We start from the raw sequence: 19,870 nt of genomic DNA on the forward strand, positions 1-19,870 counted from the left end.
TATTTTTTAAAATTATAAATAACTTTTATGCAAAAAGTATGAATTTACCTTTCATTCTTAAAATTTATTTTTATAATTTTTAAAATGTAAGGTAATGATTTTTTTTTAATACCCATAATTTTTTTTAAAGGTACGTTTAAAAGATTTCTTCCACTGCACATGGAAGTGATTATTGTTTTCTATTTTTAAAAACAATCCTCATGTAACATGTCATGTCCTGTCTTGAAATACCCTACAATTAATTTCTTTGTAGGCTGGACTCCCTATTCCTTGTCTGCAGCATTTCTTAGTACATCTCAGATTTACCCATTTCCAGCAATGGTTTCAAAATTTGGGCTCCTCCCCAAAACCCTTGGAAGTACAATCTATAGTGATAGTAAGTTAGGAACTCAACTTTCAAGGAACATCACAAGGGTTTTTAGTTACATCAACAATCCAACATGTGTGTATCTCTTTGGGGTTGGAGGCTTAGTATGCTGAAAGCAATGAGCAAATGAACCATTCATCATGGTTAAGATGTTGAAAATCTTCATCAGAAAGAGAAAAAAACACACACACACACAGATGAGTGCAACAGTGGAATCAAACAAACAGCAATTGAATGGCATGCATATTCATTCAAAAACCAAGAAGCATGACTGTATTCTGTGGGAACAACAATGGTGATTCTCGTTTTTAAGTTGACAAAACTGCAATCATGAAAAGCATTCAGCCTAAGAAAGAAGGCAATCGTGGCTTACAGATTAACATGCAAGTTAGGAAACATATTTTTCAGACGATGGGAACAGAAATTGCCACAAGCTACAGCACCAATCCTTCAAGAACTGGCCCCAAATCCCATTCCCTATTTCTACTGTTGTTCATGTTACATTCTTGATGAACAACTGGACAATTTCTAATCTGCATTTTCTTATTGCCCAACATATTTTTACAAAGATATAAATATCTATTCTCAAATCCACGGCACAGCAGTCTCCAAGATCCTAGATTAATTTAAGGAGTTTTTGCTTTCATGCATGATCCTCAGAGACATGATTTGGGACTTCCGTTTGGCTGTCCAGGGGCATGTATTGTGCCATTATAGCTCTGATCTCCGAGTCCATGTATGACTGAAAAAGCAACCATGAAACATCAATCAATAATCCAAAAGTGCAAAACCAACAAATATTGTCAACCTTACATTGCAATTTCTCAACTCATTAAAACATTCCACAAGTATCAAAACAGCCAGTTGAGCATCCACAACAGTGACCCCCTTCTAAAGGGCATAAGCATTTTACTTCAGAGAAGGTTTACCTTCCAGAAACACTTTTTTGGAGCTGAAAGTTAGGCAGGTTGGCTAAGGTTGAAGCCCAATTGAAGGACTTAAGAGCCCCAGGGTTAAATGGGCTATCTGAAGCAACCCAACCTAACTTCCGACCTCTTGTGTTGCTCAGGTTTGGTTGTTATCAGGATGCATGGCATCGCCATCCCCCTTCTATATGTATATGCATATTCCCCAGGTGTAATGTAACCATATTAATTAATTGGGGGGAAAAACAAAATTTGGGCCTTGTACTACAAGAAGGAAATAATGTGCATGTGCAACCCATAGAGAGTTTTTCAGTTACCAACATACACCCACACACAGGAAGAAGACAAACAAGAAGAAGAAATATATGTGTGAGCAATCCATGTACAGAAGAAGCATTTGGACACATCCACACACAAGAAGCTTTTGTGTTACCAACAAACAAAAACAAGCTTTTGTATTACCAACATTATGTGGCTCTTGTAACTGCAGTTAGTCTGTAAGGTTAAAGTCCACAGAAGAAAAAATTTGGACACACCCACACAAGAAGAAGAAGCTTTTGTGTTACTAACATCATGTGGCTCTTGTGACTGCAGTTAGTCAGTAAGGGTAAAGTCAACAAGAAGAAGCATGCAATGACTGTAGCAAGGGTAAAGTCCAATGCTAGCAACAAGAAGAAGATGATGATGATGAAGAAGAAGAAGCTTTTGTGTTACCAACATCATGTGGCTCTTGTGACTGCAGTCAGTAAGTGTAAAGTCCACAAGTAGAAGAAGAAGAAGATGATGAAATGCAATGACTGTAGCAAGGTTAAAGTCCAATACTAACAGGAAGAAGAAGAAGATGATGATGATGATGAAATGCAATGACTGTAGTAAGGGTAAAGTCCAATGCTAGAAAGAGAAGTACAAGAAGAAGATGATGATGATGATGATGAAATGCAATGACTGTAGTAAGGGTAAAGTCCAATGCTAGAAAGAAAAGTACAAGAAGAAGAAGAAGAAGGAAGAAGATGATGATGACGGTGATGAATGCAATGGACATGCAACGACTGTAGTAATGGTAAAGTCTAAAGCTAGCAACAAGAAGAAGAAATGCAATGAGTGCAGTAAGGGTGAAGGCCAATGCTAGCACCTACAGTCTAAAGGCTCCAAAGCTGCAGTCAGAGTAAAGTCAGCACACAGAAAAGTATTGCACCAAGCTTACCCTTATTCTATATTTGTACACAAGATATGCTCCAGTACCAGCCATAGCCAAGCCAATCAAAATTACCCAGACTGCAGCCCATGCAGATTTCACTTCAGTTGCCCGCTTACCTGCACATGACCATGGAGGGGAAGTATATTATTTGTGTGCAAACAGACATTTACAGAAGTCTGGTTGCTATTTTGTTTGATAGGTTATAGAACTCTGGTTGTTTAACTCACTTATGCAGGTATCATGGTCCCTGATATACAAAAGATCCCCACTGCAAGTGCACTCGTAGCTACCCCATGTGTTTTTGCAGCTGCATTCAGGGCACTGACAGGCTTTCTTTTCTTTGCATTCATCAACATCTGTGAGGTAAGAGAAACAGTTACATAAAAACAGCAATGTCAAATTAGGATTCTGTTCACAAATTTTGACTTCTCTTTGACATGCTTTCAACTGAAAATAGAAAGTTTCAAGTGAAGGGCTACTCAATCCATTTTGAATTGGTGTTAACAGCTAATATCCCTTTCTCCATACATAATATCTGAAAAGCAAGAATAGAGATCCGGAGTCGATCCATTGATTGAACATTTGAACCTAATGGGTTATCCAGGTAGAAAAAGACATGAGGTCCACATTTGTTTTTGAATTACCTAGAGTACTGTTCCACACGAACTAAATGCAAGGCTCCATAATCATGCTTCTAGTTCTGACCAATCTTCTTGGATTGGGTTTCAAACTACTGCATGAAAAGTCATATTATACTGGAAAAATACCTGCATACAATGGGTGCAGTAATTGCAACCACCCAGATGTTCTTAACAATAATTATCAGAGCGGTAGGAAATAGAAAAACTCAACAGAAGGAGGGCAGGAGTGCAGGGTAACTTCTACAGAATGAAGACCTTCAAACTAGTGATCCTTCATTGAATACAGATGTAGTGTTTGAAAGATGAGGCTTTAGCATATTGATGTACCTAGAAAGATATGCCTCAAGGTGGTTGGTGGAGATGTTGCAACACCCAAAGTAGATGGATGTGTGGCTCAGAGCTGGGTTCATCATAAAATAGAGAAGAATATAGATGAAAAAGGAGAAGAATGAGGCTGGAATTTCTTTCTGCTGCCTGAGAACCTGGTCGAAGGGGATTTGTCATCTTAATCTGAGTAGCAGATTTTTAGTGGGAACCTAGTAAAGGACACACAGATGAGAAGACCATACAGAAGCCCCAGGCTCCTGATTTTGTCCTCAATAAGGAGATTTCCATGCTGCAAAGAACCCCACTCTGTGGTAGGTGCAAGGTAGTGACAGCCCCACGTCGGTCTTATTTGGAGGTTAGGGAAGGAAGTGAAGTGAAGCTGCTTTCAGGAAATTTAACAGAGAGGTCAGTTTTCTGCTGGAAATTGAAGGGTGTGCAACAAGAGTGCTGAGCATGGGAAGATAGAATGCTTAACTGTGAGAAAGAACATCGCCAGGTAGGTGCTGCTAGTGCTTGGGAGACATGCACACACTCACTATGCATGATGTATGGGATGTGCATGAAATCAACATGTAAGGAGATAACCAACCAGAGGGTGGCATAGGAGATGCTCCTTTTAAGAATTTTTTGGATAGGTTGGGTGGCAGATAAATGCTCAGGTTTAGTTCTCCATTTCTTTTTGTTTTCTAGACAGGGTGCTGCCTTATGCACTGCACTGGGTTCAGCCTATATATATACATATAAATGGATTGCAATTACCTATAAAAAAAATTATAGATCTGAGCCATTAAAATATAAATATAAGTTCCAACACTTCTCTTCGTGTGGCCTTATTTTCTACCATTCCAAATTCAGTCATGTTGATTTCTCTCAAATAGAACTAAGTGTGTGTATATATATATATATATATATCTATGTATGTATATATATACATATGGATTACAATTACTTATAAAGAAATAGAAGATCTGAGCCATTAAACTATAAATATGGGTTCCAAAAACTTCTCTTTGTAAGGCCTTATTTTCTTCCATTCCAAATTCAGTCATGTTGATTTCTTTCAAAATATAACTTAGTGTGACCTACTAAACTTGGGCTCTTCCCATTTTATTATTGTTGAACTACCAATTTTGCTAAAAACTTAAACTCATAGGATTTGAGTTCACAATGTACATCATACTCTTTAACACTCTCCCTTACGTGTGGCCCCATGCCTGCAGATGGAGAGATAGATGGGCCCATAGGCTAACAACCACAACCAACCTTTTTTGGGCTTACACAAGGGATAAATAAATTGGGAAAATAACTATTATGTGATGAGGCTTGAACACATGACCTCCCACCAAACAAAGATACTATGTTGGATAACCAATTTTCCTAAAAACTTAAACTTTTAGGATTTGGGTCCATAATGTATATAATGCTCTTTAACAATTATGAACACCAATCATATATCCTAGCATAGCTATAAGCCTACAATAGCATGCAGTAATACTGTCAACATCTCTTACCTTTACAACTCTTGACACCATCACCTTTAAACCCTGGAGGACACTCACATTTACCGCCATCAATATCCTGTTGATAGTAAAAAGAAGAATTTACATCCAAATCTATCTGTTGGAAAGAACAAAAATAAATAAATAAATAAATAAAAATAAATCCGTCAATATCACCAACCAAACAAGCAGAGAAGCTCTGTCCATCTTGGGAGTCATACCAACAACCTCCATTGTTTATCTTGCACCTCCCAGGCCCACTAGCTGCGAGCAAATAGATGCTTGGATGTAAAGTATAATCTACGACCATGATGTTTGAGGCCATGAAAATTTCAAGACCAAAAAAATAAGAATAAAAATAAAATCTAACATTTAAAAAAAACAACCTTGAACTGTCCTAATTTTCAACATGACATTTATTGCATCTAGGATTCAAACTCAAAGCATGAATTTTCAACAAATGATGGGCCACACTAAGAGGTATTAAAAAGCCAAAAACTATCACGCTGGAAGATCCAGTTAAAGAATACTCTGTCACTTTGGCTGTAGCAAGTAATGGATCCTCACATACCCATGATTTATGAATATTCAATCCATTAACTTTCTTCAGCGTTTTTTTTTTTTTTGGTTGTGGGGGGGGTGGGGTGCGGGGGGCGGGGCATGGGCGGTTTAGAAATTCCTTAGTCTAATTAACATGGTAAAAATCAGATCTTCCAGAATCTTCTGAGTCCTGACCATATTTTACTGTGTAGCTCAAAAGGTTGAGGACATGATATTATTTCATTTCCAACACACCAAGGTTATGGATTTAAGAATTTTTTTTTCCCATCATCTGTACCAAATATTGAATCTAGTTATTATACTGATTTAGAATCACATCCCAAGAATACGAATTCATCAGAAGCTGCAGTTAAGTATGCAGAACAAACCTACTTTTCTCACTGGTTTTTTTTTTTTTTTTTTCTTTGGTAGGTCTAATATATCAAAATTAATTAAGTTTGGACGAAGCAAACCTAATCAGAAGGCATTTGCGAATGAGAAAATAATGCACAAATTCCACAGAAAAGAAAGATGAAAAACTATCCTTTGTATGGTCCCAGAGATCTGTAGGATATGGGAGCCTATCATTTGTAGATTTCATTCATGCTTTGGCTGTCCTTAATGTGTAAGAAGTCCCTCCTTTATATTATTTCTTTATTATTACATTTATTATTTTCTTTACATTTTGTTTTTTTGGGTGCTTCATGCATCCTGCTGTGCACCTGGGTGGTAGGTTCCCCATTAGGAGCCTCTTAATATAAATTCTATCTAATCTATAAAAAGAAAATATTAACACATGCTTAATCCAAAAGGCTTTTCCCTATCTAATCTAGAAAACCTTAAGATTGTTTGTTCATAAAAATGTTTTACAAACTAATTTTAAAATATTCTTCACAACAATGATTAAAGTTATAAAAAATACTCCAAATGATCAAGGCAAACCCATGTTTGTCAAAATCTTTCAGCAATTCATGTACGAGGTGAAAATTGTGTCCATGCATGTTCAATAAGTGTTCACTAGATTATGATCATAGGCAAAAGCCAAGGGTGTTTCTTGAAGAGATTTATTAAATTTTATGCAAACAAAGATATCAAGTGTGAACTTTACCTTCACAGGAACTGTAACCATCTCCCTTAAACTTCACACCATCAACCAAGGGGCATTCACACACTCTCCCGCGAAATGTATCCTGAGTAAATAAATGCAACTGTTAATAGGCACATTAACAATTAAGCATGTGTAATCCCAGTGAATTTTGGTTATTACCTTGCATGCAGTGATGTTGGCTGTTTTATCTTGCCAGCAACCACCATTATTATCCAGGCATTCATTTGTCTCCACATCTGCCAGGAAAAAGAATCCATTAAAAAAATAGATTAGAAGGAAAACTGATGAGTAAGCGAGTCAATCAAGAGATTTGGATATACTGAACTTAGTATCTAACTTATGGTAAAAGCTTACCACCACTCAAACAAACATCTGGCTCAGTGGTTTCCTCAAAACCAGAACAAATGGCCTTCAGAACAGCACCTTTCTCCAACTTTCCTGCAACTACATGTTTTAGGAAGGGAAACATCCTGACATTTTAAGAAACATTAACACTAAGACGAACCTCGATATTGTCTATTGTTCACAACAAGGGTGGGCAATATAGTGACATCGCCTCTTGTTCCTTTCCCAACCTGTAGGAAGTGTTCTTGTCAAACAGTGTTTGATTGAACTGGAATAACCAATCTCAAGACAATGCGTATAAAAGCCAGAAGCCCAACAAACAACAAAAGGGTTGCTGAAGCACTTCAATAAAATAAAAAATATATGAAGAAGAGATGCTTACTTGAGCATCTTGCTCTTCTTTCAGAAGAGGATTGTCAGAATCGGCATTTGGGTCTCCCATACACTTTTCAATCTTTTTACTATCAAGCCCTGTGCAGAACCAACATTAGAAATAAAAAATTATTAATCAATATGACTGGTATCCTTACAATCAGAGGATGCAAGGATATATTATTTACCTAGAGATGCGATGACAGTTTCAGCACATTCCTTGTTGTACTTTTTCTTCCTCATGGGACATCTAATTTGAAAATCAGTCACATAGTCCCACCACACCCAGGGCCTTTTGCCCTCATTTGCCACTCTAAACACACATAGTTGCCTTAAGTTTTCAAGAACTACATCTTTCCCTTCATAGCCTTTGCTAAAATCCTGTTCAGGATCAGGAGCACAATATCTTCCATGATTAATGCATTGGGACTTGCACTGTTTACTAACAGTGAATGCCTGAGGGCAGTACCAAGTTATATAATGGGGTGTGAACTGAGTGAAACCTCCTTTCTCAAGTATCTGCGCAGCACCCTTGAAATCTTTTACAAATTCCATCAACATGTCACATTTAACTCCACACTCATCATTGCTGTTTGTCCACAACTGATACTCCACACGATCATCTGGATGCGGAACAGCTTCTCTCCAATCAAGGTTCACATTAACCATCTCCCCACTAGTAATTGCTTTCTTCAGTTTTTCACCAAAACTTTTCTCAATAAGAGCAGATGGTATTGTTATGTTCTCAATATATTTTGAGGATGAACCATCCTCTTCAGGGGAGTCCATGGTTATCAGTGCTTCCTCAATGTTATCTGCAACAAGCACTGCAGAAGCACCTGCATTCTGGGCATTCCAAACCTTTAACGCAAAAAAGCAATCTGCAAAGAAAGACAAATATTTAAATCTGTTAAAAGGGTTCCTCCTGTTGTGTGGCAATGACAGATAAGATGAAGGCTTAGACTATCACAGGAGACCAACAAATGCGGCAAGTTTCAATAACTTTGATGGTGATATGAACCATCAAATAACTTCAAGGGCTGTGGTATTATATACAAATTAGTTAATCAGATGTTACAATAATGGAAATAACAATATGCACAATAGCATAATTTAAGATATAAATTATCATCTACAATTGCTTAATCTCATATTGATGTATAAGGCAACATATTTTAAGATATAAACTTTCTTTAACTGAGTAAAGTGTAGGAATATGTCCCAGATGTCACAGAGTTCATATTTTAACTATACCTTTCTACTATATGAATAGCAATGTTAGAAAACTTTACCATAATCTATATATATATATATATATTGATAGGTAAATAAAAGACTTGCATTAGAAACACCTAAAAGCGGCAAAAACAATACACACAAAGTATACAAACAATGCCCCAAAAAACTAGGTAATAAGGAGACAAAAAAAAGTCTTCCCCTTACTTGACAAACAACCAATTTATATGGTCAATTGTGGGCAAAGTATGATCCTCTATATACACCCTAGCCCAATAGACAAAAATATACAAGAAAAAGATTTAATAGCTTGGTTGGACCGCTCAACATCATTGAAAGCTCTGCCATTTCTTTCCTTCCATAAAGTTCACATTAAGCATAAGGGGGTAGCCCTCCACACTTTCTCCCTTCTTTTACCCACAAAAGAGTCATGCCAACCTAATAGATTCTTCCTAACTGAGGAATGTATAACCCAATGCACACCAAAATGGGCAAACCAATTCTAGCCTTGCCACAAAACAGGATTAGGTGGTCAGTGGTTTCCTTCTTTTCTTTGCACAAGTAGCACCTATTCAGTATATTCCATCCACTTCTTTTTTCCTTTTTTTTTTTTTGATTGGTAAAGAGAAGTAGTATAAATAGAAAAGAGGAGACACCAAAAGCAATGCCCTCAAAGTATACTTCCATCCCCTTCTTTTCAGCTGGTCAATAGTCATAATTTTGTTCCAAGGCACTTCCCAAGCAAAAAAACTCACCCTCACTAGGACCCAAGACCTTCAAATGATACTCCATGGAAAGGGATCTCTAGAAGCCCTCGTGTAGGAGCGATAAAGGGATCTAACTAAAAAATTGTAATTCTTACTTTCTCTCCGGCTCAAAATATCCTTCACTTCTCTTCTCACAACCAAGGGTTGTAGAACTCCACACCTCCCATCTCTCATTAAGATAAAGCGACGACTCCAACTCCATAATAATCTTCTTTTCTTGAATATATATATATATATATATATATATATATATATATATATATATATATATATATATATTTTCCCATATATCCCATCTTTCAAATATCTCTACCAGTCATTTGAAACTAAACAAGAATGATTCACTGAAACAATGAACATTTTTGGAGAGTTAAGGTGAAAATCAAGAGTTCTTTTGGTATAACTATCAGATATCAGCATATTCTCCCCCATGTTCTGGTTTTAACATACAGTTTTCTGCAGATTCAGCCTTGAATGAGGTAAATTGCATGTTGATGCTAAGATTGATGCAAAAGCATGGGTTTTGCCAAAAATAGAAGAGCTAAAAATAAATGGATCAATCAAAACTAGTATAAGGGTACCTCCTCAATGAACCAAAACGTCTAACTGAGCCCCCAAAAATTCAATAGGTACAAGCAACAAACAACCAAACTGATCAAACACCCTTTATGTTCTCAAGTTTAAAAGAGGAAAGTAATGGACAAGTGAATCAATCAAAACTATGAACAAGGGCACCCTCAATCAATCTAAAAAGGCCAATTAAACCATCAAATTTCAAAGAAAAAAAGTGTAACTAACAAAATAATTAACCAAAACTACGAAAAGGGTTTCGGCAATCAACCAACATAGATCGCCAACAGCAAGCAAATTAGCACCAAAAAAAAAAAAAATGATACAAAGTACCACCTCAATCAACCAACGTAAACCAATCGAAATCTCAACACAAAGAGCAAACAAAAGACAAATTAACAAAAAGGGTATTCCACAATCAATCAAAACAAACCATCAAAAACCTAAAAACTCCAAAAACAAGCAAATTAGTCCAATATGAGACATGGGTACCTCCACGATCGACCACAACAAAACTGGGCAGAGCACCAATCTTGCTCTTGAATGAAATCCCATACTCATCAAAACCCTTGCACCCCTTGGTGTTTTCCTTGGGATACACAGCCGTACCAGCCATACTCCCCCCATACTGCGGAATTCCGAAGTTCCCAATAGCGCTATCGTGCGTTCCCTTGATGCTTTCCGGAGATACCACCGTCAAGCTGTTCTTCTCCACCACAAACTTCGCTACAGCAGGAGGCACCACTGCCAGACACACCACCACAAACCCTAGACACAGTGCCAGTACTGATCTCAGAAGCCCCATTTCCGGAAATTGCATAGAAAATATTGATGGGATTTGATTGGATACCGAGAAAATTTAAGAAAAAAAAAATTGTATCTTCAGATTGCGAGATGGGTTGTTTTATTTTTGCATTTTCCTTTCTGGGTTTTGGTCTTTTTCGTTGAAATGTTGGTGTGATGATGATTTTTGTTGTTGTGACTTGTGAGGGGCTCTCAGTATCTTGGAGCTTTAAGACAGAAAAATCATCATATTCAGAATTGAAGAGTATGGATATGGAATACAGATATATCTATAAATTATGGTTTTAAAAATAAAAAAAATAAAAAATAAAAAATAAAATAAAGGTGAAAATGAAACTGTGATGCTGCCATTGATTGAAGGATTGAAGGCTACCTCTCCCTGACATTCGGAGGTCAAATTAAGTTAATGTTTAGAAAACATTATTATAGAATTATTTAGATTAATTACAGTCTAACTAAATGTTTTGGAACAAATTCAAATGTATTTTTGACATATATGGTAGATTCATTTTATAAATGTGAAAAAATATGATTGTCTTTTTTCCTCAAATTGAATTATTGAAAATCATTTACAAAATTAATTTTATTATATAATTATAGTATTTAATTTATTAGATTCCAAGTGTCGTTTTCGGATAGCTTCATATTTTTAACTTCAACTAAAGCTGAAGTTCAAGATAAAGTCACAATATTTTTTTAAAAAATAATATAGGTATTTTAATTTTTTTTATTAAATATAAAAATACTTCTTATATAAATTAAAATAAATTTTTTAGTAGAAAAAATATTTTACTCACTTTCATATTGTTTTATTTTTTGAGTCATAAGAAGTTTGAACAAAATTAATCAAATAAATATAAAAGTTTTTATCCGCTTCAAAAAACCTTTTGATTTCTTAAACGTTGATCTAAATCGGACCTTAAACATTTACTGAAAGTCAATAAAATTAAATTATTTTCATAAATTTGATGCACTAAAATGTATGCACCTTTAATAAGATGAATTTTGAACTGAAAATAGACAGATTAGAGGTAATTTTATGATTTTTTTTTTAAACTTGGAGTAGTTTTAATATCGTCTTTTTCCTTCTCGTTTATATATATATAAACTTGAAATTAATATGGTGGCGCAAGTTGGGAAAAAAAAAAAAGGGAATCCTGAGTCTCATATTTGTCCTACTAGTGCCACCATATTTTAAATTTTTTATTATGTCGTGAAGAAATATATTTATATAAATGAGATGAAATCTTGATGACCACGGCCCATGGCCCCATACTACATGTTGGGTTCCAATTATTTGTTTATTCAGTAGTTATATAATTAACTTATGTTATTAGTGTCACTCTTATTAGAAATTTCTATTTATGCTCAACTTTTCTTATAATATATTAAAATTGATAATAAAATTGAGAAATTCATTCCATTTTATATTTATTATTTTGTTTGAATAATAATTAAAAATAGTAATAATAAAATTGAAACATCCAAACCTAATGTTATCTTGATTCCCTTCGAAGACATGATATTCTCCTTCGTATCCATCCATATTTTCATTTTATGATGTTTGATAGTGTTTTTTTTTTTAAGAAAATACTTTTAAAATTTTAAGAAATCACTTATAATATTGAAAAATCACTTATAATGTTTTTTTTTTTAATATTTGATAAATGATTCTCCTAAAAACACTCAAAGATAAAACACTTTTATTGAAAATACTTTGAGTAAAAATTCTGTCAAACTTATTTTAAATGCACCATGGGCCATGTGCTACTCAAGAAGAGAAAAAATATAAGTCAAATTAAATATGAATTATAATAGCATGTGAAGAAGAATTTAAAAAGTAAATATAAAAATTTTGATATTTAAGTAAATTTATTTTTAAAAATTTTTATTCTCATTTTCAATAAGTAAGTCCAAACATGGTTAATGTGTAGGTATGTTTAGAAGTATTTTTATTTGAAATACTTTTATTAAAAATGTTTTCTCAAAAAGTATTTTTTTCGGGAGAATCGTCTATTAAAAGTTTTTTCAAGAAACACTACAAACCCTTTTTAAATTTTTGAAAAATAATTTTTAAATTTTACCAAATGTTTGAGTTTTATTCAAAAATACTTTTATATTAGTAATATTTTTTAAAAACACTGTCAAATATATTTTTATTAGTTTCATATAATTATTTTTATAAGTAACAATTTTAAATAATAATAATAATAATTTCTATAAATGGTATTAAACTCAAATGAGGGGTCAGTTTAAATGGTTTTGCAAGTGATGAAAGCAGAAACATTTTATTTATTGACATTACTACTACTAGTAAGCAGTTATGAAATGGAGTGCAATAATTATGTATTCCAAATGTTGCTTTTGTTTGTTTGTAAATTATGTATTGCATGGTATGAGGCATTGGTAAAGCTTGTGAGAAGTTCATGACAAATGGGGCCATGCACTCTCATTGCATTGTCACCTTTACCTTTAGACTTGGGTGACTGCTTATTCCTTTGCTCCACCATACAAGCAAAGCCCACTAGAAGTGAGAATAGAAATAGAATTGAAAGTACAAGTGTGGAAGAGAGAAATTAAATTCTCCATAATAATAATAAATTTTGATTTTCATAAAAGTGAAGTTTTGACTATGTTTAGTAATTTTTTTATAAAACAATCCAGAAAATAGAAAATGGTTTCTTATTTTTAAAAACAGAAAACACGGTGTTTTTAGATAACATCATTTAATTATTTTAACTTGTTTTTAGGGTTGTTTTAAAAAATAATTATACAAATATGAAAAATGATTAGAAATGAAAAACCATATATAAAAGTTATTTTTAAAATGTATTTAAAAATATATTTATATATAAAAAGACTAGATTAGGTTTTTAAATAGATTTTTATTCTACAACACATTAGAGGATAATTTCAAAAAATTGTTAGAAAAAACTATTTTCTAAAAATATTTTTAAAAACACTTCCCAAATAAAGTATTGATTTCCATTCTCATTCTAAAAAAATAATGTAAAAATGGTAATGCATATTTCAATGTTTCAAACATGTACTCATTATGTTACCATAGGATTTAAAGTGCGATATGTTGGAAAAGAAATCATTTATAGGTGAATAATCAAGTTCAAAGTGATAAGACGCATATTTTTAGAAAAGGCGGTTTTTTTTTGGAAAAAATGTTTTAGTATTTTAATACACAACTTTTCTAATATTCGTGTTTAGTGTCTAATAGACACAACCATTCTAATAGTCACTAGATACAACTATAAATAGGGGACCTCTCCACAACATATCATTTATGCCAACCAAGTAGGGTGTTCAATTCCAAGTTGTTCCCAAATGTGGAATCTTATCCCAAAGTAAGTGTGAGTTATAGTTTTATAGCATCCGAACTTTTGTAGAGAGTACAACACGTTGTTTGATTCGTTGTTTCTTGTGATTTGAATGCTACTCTCACAAAAAATTATCGTTGTATCCTATGAGACAATTGCTAACTAAGTCATAAGCATATGATTAGAGTAAATTCATTTTAACGATATTAGGTCAAACTTTAGCTTTAATCAACCTTATTTGCGAGTTTAATTTTTATTTTTGTTAATTTTAGACTCATTAATTCATGTATTTTCAATAATTTGAATAACATGATATCTATTTATACAAGGTTACATGCACAAAATAAAATATCCTGATATATATTCAATTAGCATTTATCTTATTAGTAGTAGCTCGATATAACATATTGAAGCCTACTTCATCGTTCAAAATATGGATTGATGTGACCTTGATGAGTCTCGCACATGAATTGAACATTGTGTAAATCAATAACAACTTGATTTCAACTTGAGTATGAATCACTTAATTTGATCGTTCACTGCATTGAAACCTATTTTATAGTTTAAAATATTGATTGATGTAACCTTGATGAATCTCAAGCGTGAATCATAAGTTATGCAAATCAATGATGACTTGATTTCAACTTGAGTATGAATCACTTAATTAGATCTAATTAGATTGTTCACTTGAATCGATCTTACTTATAAGATTATAGGTATAATATTACAACTTGGATCCCATTAAAATGAGAGAAAAAAGGTACAAATTTTCTATAATTTTTTAAAATTCCTCATGCAACAAAAAAATAAAAAATAAAAAATAAAATCCAATTTGTGAGCAAGAATAAAAAATTCAAAATCAATTGTTTCTTTAAAAAAAATCCAACACATTTATTTTCATTTAAAATTGGTGTTGGGCATAAAAACATGCATAATAATATTTTAAGAGTTCTCAATTTTTAATACCATCATAAACCAATATAATATAATATGTATTTTTATATTTATTTAAAAATTGACCAATAATTTTTCTTTAGCTGGTTGAGTGCACTAACATTTATCATTGTTTTTATGAAGGTTTATTTATTTATTTATTTATTTTTTGTGCCTTTTAACTTATATGTTAACAATGTCCCAAGTCAATTTCCAATACTGCCACTTTAAACTTTATATAATGAGAACCCATACAACCCTTTGTGTTGTATTCATAAATTACATATATATAATATCTTAAAATATCTTAAAATGTAAAACCAAATAAAATATCTTAATTTTTTTTTAAAGAAGGTTTTTAAGATTTTGTGAAAATTAATTTAACAAAAAATAATTATAAATACAAGATTCAACCATCTTAGCAATTAAAAAAAGAAATCAATAATAAGACAATGTCAAATATTTTTTTTAAATAAAAATTTGAAAACAATTTCCAAATGAAAAATGTTCCATGATAATTTTTTTTTAATAATTTTAATACTTACTTTACATGGGAAGTTTAGGTGATAAAAAAAGTTTCAAAATGATGATAAATTTATTAATAGGATTTTAATTTTTAAAATTAAGAAAATTTAAATAAAAAGTTAATTAAAATAAAATCATTAAAAATAACTTCAAGTTTTGTCCTCATATTTTCCAATATGGAAGTTGTCCCAACATGCTCCAAAATCCACCATATGTTCTGCCACTCACCTTCCTGCAAGCTTCCATTGCAGAAACCTCCAAACCCATATCTAACTAATTATTCACTGGCTTGACCTCACACATTATCCTACCTATTTGGCAATCTGATTATGTGGAGTTACTTTTGCTCTTCAAACATAAGCAAGAAACCATCTTTTACATTGAACTTGCAAGGAAATTTCCAGGCCCAGATTTAATTCCCATCACCAAATCCCATGCATTAATTGTCTTTAATTCTCAGCTTCCATGCCAACCTGGATCTTTATGAGCATTCATCCTCCTTGCTTCTTAATAATGTATGCCCCTTTCTGGTTTTACAACCACACCACCTTACTTATTTTTCCATGGGACTTTTTTGGCAAAGGTTTAGTGCATCATGTACTAAACTAGCAGATTGAGTATGTTGCATGATAATTTCGTAAGGGTTATTTGGATAGGTGACTCAAAATAAGGCTAAAATTATAAAAATAATCTTATCGATTAATTGTTTTGAAAGATGACCTAATTTAGACATTTTTACCCTTATTTATTTCCCTCTAAACCCACATAAGATCCCCCACCAAAGACATGATGTCCCTCCAAAAGCACAAGACCAAAGTGTACGTTCCAACGAACCCTTCGTTCTCCGCTATTTCTCTTCATTTTTGCTTTTTTGAATTTGAAAGGTTTTAATCATCCATATTTTTTTAGGGGTAATTTAGTCCAAAAAGGGTCATTTTCGAGTTTTAAAAAAGCATAAGTTGTTTTCCGAATACTAAGTTATTACTTAATGGGATATTTGGTTAAAAGGGTCATTGGAAAATGAAAACCCAATTTTGGAAATCTAACACTTCATCTTTTTTTGGTCTTATTTTGACAATAATATCATCATTGTTTTCTTGTAAAAATAATAATTTGTTTTAAAATATACTATAAATACTTGAAATAGTCAAAGACATTAATGCAAAAAATGAGTTACTCTTAAAACAAAAACATGAGAGGTGATAAATTCACAAATGTAAGGATTATTTCATCACTTTTAACTCATTAATTCGTTAGAAATTACATGTAACGGCAATATAAAAGTACCAAGGATGAAAATATCAGTTTCCACGGATATATTGCCAATTTTGACGGATATATCATCGTTTTTAATGGATATATCGGTAATTTGATTTTACGGATATATTATGACATTTTTTAAAATATCAGTGAATACAAAATATTGGCAAAGCAAAAATTAATCAAATTTCATAAAAATGTTTGAAAAACTCTAAACAATGATGAATAAGAAATAATATGTATATCTAAGTTTTAAAAAAAAAATATATGTATAATATATTTTATGACATTTTGTAATAATATATAGAATTTAAAAGAATATTAAATTTATAATTATAATATATTTAGTTTGGAATAAGTTTTTTTAATTTAAAAATATTGATGATTTTATTTATAAATTTATATTTGTTTTATATTTAATTATTATATTAAAGATATGGTAAAATAATTAAAATTGATTTATTTATAATAATTTTATTTTAATTAAGTTATATAATATATATTAATTTGCATGTAAAAGCATAGCACAAATAAAACATTGGTTCAGTGGTTGCAAATGGACAAAGCTCACATTTGGAATAGGAGAGAAAGTTTAGTTGAATTTAAAGACAAACCCAACTCAGTGGGTTACAACTCTCTTTGGGTTGAGTGAGCGGGCTGCTTGATTGGCCCATGCAGGCTGAATGGGTGTCTGGGTGAAAAATGCCGAAATAAATGGAAATTTCGGTGGAAGGAGATATCGTTGCAGATTTCGTATTGGGCCTGCCTGATATCCGATTTTCCTTACAAAATATCCGATTTTATTTATTTATTTATTTTTTGATAAGTAAACAAGATATGCATTAGAAAAGGTTAAACGCCACAAAGCATACAGGGAGTATACAAGATGACTACAACCTCAAAAAAGAAATGAGACCAAAAAAACTACCTCCCCTTAAGTGGAAGCTATCCACTCCAAAAAGTCTATAAGGGAGAGAGACTCCTCACTTAAATACACTTTGGCCCAATTCCATAAGTTACAAACAAAAGAATTCTTTAATTTCTGAATATTCAACACCCCCCCCCCTAAAAGTTAACCTATTCATTTCCTTCCAAACCGTCCAAAAAATACACAACGGTATGGATTTTCAAATCTTTTTCTTTTTCTTCCCTACAAATGGACCCCTCCAGGAAGTTAAGACCTCCTTTACAGTTTCTGGGAAGACTCATTTAACATCTACTAACCCAAAAATAATATCCCACAGAGCTCTAGTCACTATACAATGTAAAAGAATATGATTTACATTCTCTTCTTCACAACCACACAGAAAGCAACAATTAGGGAGTTGCACCCCTCTTATCTGGAGTTTGTCCAGAGTGAGCACCTTCCCCCACGTCGCCTCCCAAGCAAAAAAACTAACTTTAGTTGGCACCCTATCCACCCATATGCTCCTTGAAGGAAAAACTATGGCATTAGGATTGTCCAGCAGCCTATAAGCTTCCTTGACCCTAAAAAGACGATTTCTTCCTTACCTCCACATAACTGAATCTTACTCCAGAGAAGGCCTATGACCCCTCAAGGTGTGGAGCAGATCCCCAACCATATCCAACTCCCAATCATTAAAGTCTTTCACAAAGACAAGGTTCCAATCTCCTTGACCCGAATTTTGGTCCCACATCTCCTCAATCGTTGCGTTCCTATACGTGGCTAGGACAAAAAGATGATTGAAACAATAGGACAATGATGTATCAGTGCACCAAATATCTTTCCAAAATTTGATTTTGGAGCCCTTCCTAACTAGAAAAACCAGTATTTCCTAGCACCAATCAGATTATTTCAGAATCTCATTCCAGACCCCTACTCCAGCCGCCCCACTAGCCTTCTTTGACCTCCATCCATGATCCTCTTACCCATACTTCGTAGTAATCACTTGTTTCCAAAGGTTATCCTTTTCACAAGCAAACCTCCAACCACTTGTTGAGCAAGGCTCTGTTCAAAATGGCTATTTTCCTTAAGCCTAGCCCTCCCTTGTTCTTTTTTGTACAAACCACATCTCATTTAACTAGATGAACTTTCCCATCCAAGTTTCCTCCCCCTCAAAGGAAATCTCTTTGAGCTTTCTCCACTCTTTTAGCAACAGACTTGGGCATTCGGAAGATAAACATTTGGTATATTGGCATGCTAGCCAAGGTGCTTTTTATAAGAGTGATCCTCCCCCCTTTGGAAATGTACTGCCTTTTCCAAAGAGCAAGTCTCCTCCTAATTCTCTCTTTCACTCCATCCCACATAGAAGTAGCCCTATTGGGAACCCCTAGGGGGAGTCCCAAGTAGTGAGAGGGCAAGGATCCCACCCTGCACCCTAACTCAATTGCCAGTTCAAGAATCTCCTCCACTTCTCCAACTGGGATGATTTCACTTTTGGCTAGATTAATTCGAAGACTTGAAGTCGCTTCAAACCAAAAAAGAATCCAGCTTAGATGAGAAACTTGTTCCTTACTTGCCTCATAGAACACTATTGTGTCATCAGCAAAAAATAGGTGGGAGATATTCAAAGAAGTTCTACTACCACCCCGAATGATGCATCCTAATAGATATCCCCCCTCCACCGCTCTCCTGATAAGGACGTCCAGAACTTCCATTCCCATAACAAAGAAATAAGGGGATAGAGGATCCCCTTGACGAAACCCTTTAGTGCTAGGGAAAAAACCAGTTGGCACTCCATTAACAAGAACTGAGAATTTAGCAGAGGACACGCAGCTCCACATCCATCCCACCCACTTAGTCCCAAAAGCCATTTTTTAAAGGACCTTCATTAAGAAATTCCAATTGAAGCTGTCATAAGCTTTTTCTATATCCAATTTGCAAATAAGGCCCTTCTTTTTTCTCTTCTGCCATGAATTTATCACCTCATTAGCAATTAAGGACGCATCCAGAATTTGTCTTCTCGTTACAAAGGTATTCTGAGCAATGGAGACCACCCTACCAATCACTTTTTTGAGCCTGTTAGCTAAGACTTTAGTCAAAAGTTTATAGAGCCCCCCCAAAAGACTGATAGGTCTAAAGTCTCCAAGGTCCTCAGCCCCGCTTTTCTTGGGAATCAAAACCAGAAAAGTATTGTTGAGGCTTCTAACAAAAGAGTTATG

At 33.6% G+C, this 19,870-nt stretch overlaps 1 protein-coding gene across 1 annotated transcript; it reads right to left on the reverse strand.

Moving 5' to 3' along the window:
- Nucleotides 1–597: 597 nt before the first annotated feature.
- LOC117911232 (vacuolar-sorting receptor 3-like) lies at nt 598–10,936 on the reverse strand. The gene is made up of 12 exons (XM_034825521.1): nt 10,389–10,936; nt 7,512–8,204; nt 7,334–7,422; nt 7,112–7,181; nt 6,961–7,044; nt 6,766–6,842; nt 6,607–6,688; nt 5,140–5,222; nt 4,971–5,037; nt 2,719–2,847; nt 2,498–2,607; nt 598–1,109 (listed from the first exon to the last, which is right to left on the reverse strand). Exons 1-12 carry the CDS (start codon nt 10,714–10,716, stop codon nt 1,011–1,013), a joined length of 1,911 nt encoding a protein of 636 aa, XP_034681412.1. The 5' UTR covers nt 10,717–10,936; the 3' UTR covers nt 598–1,010.
- Between the last annotated feature and the right edge of the window lie 8,934 nt (nt 10,937–19,870).

Source organism: Vitis riparia, chromosome 3 (genome assembly GCF_004353265.1).
Source record: "Vitis riparia cultivar Riparia Gloire de Montpellier isolate 1030 chromosome 3, EGFV_Vit.rip_1.0, whole genome shotgun sequence".
In the NCBI taxonomy this organism is placed as follows: Eukaryota; Viridiplantae; Streptophyta; class Magnoliopsida; order Vitales; family Vitaceae; genus Vitis; species Vitis riparia.

Bases quoted from the DNA above. Each gene is read 5' to 3' on its own strand.
- LOC117911232 (XM_034825521.1), bottom strand. From the start codon at position 10,716: ATGCAATTTCCGGAAATGGGGCTTCTGAGATCAGTACTGGCACTGTGT. The intron at 7,182-7,333 runs GTAAGCATCTCT...CACTTCCTACAG, and splicing joins AAGAAGAGCAAGATGCTCAA to GTTGGGAAAGGAACAAGAGG. The intron at 7,045-7,111 runs GTTCGTCTTAGT...ATGTAGTTGCAG, and splicing joins GAACAATAGACAATATCGAG to GAAAGTTGGAGAAAGGTGCT.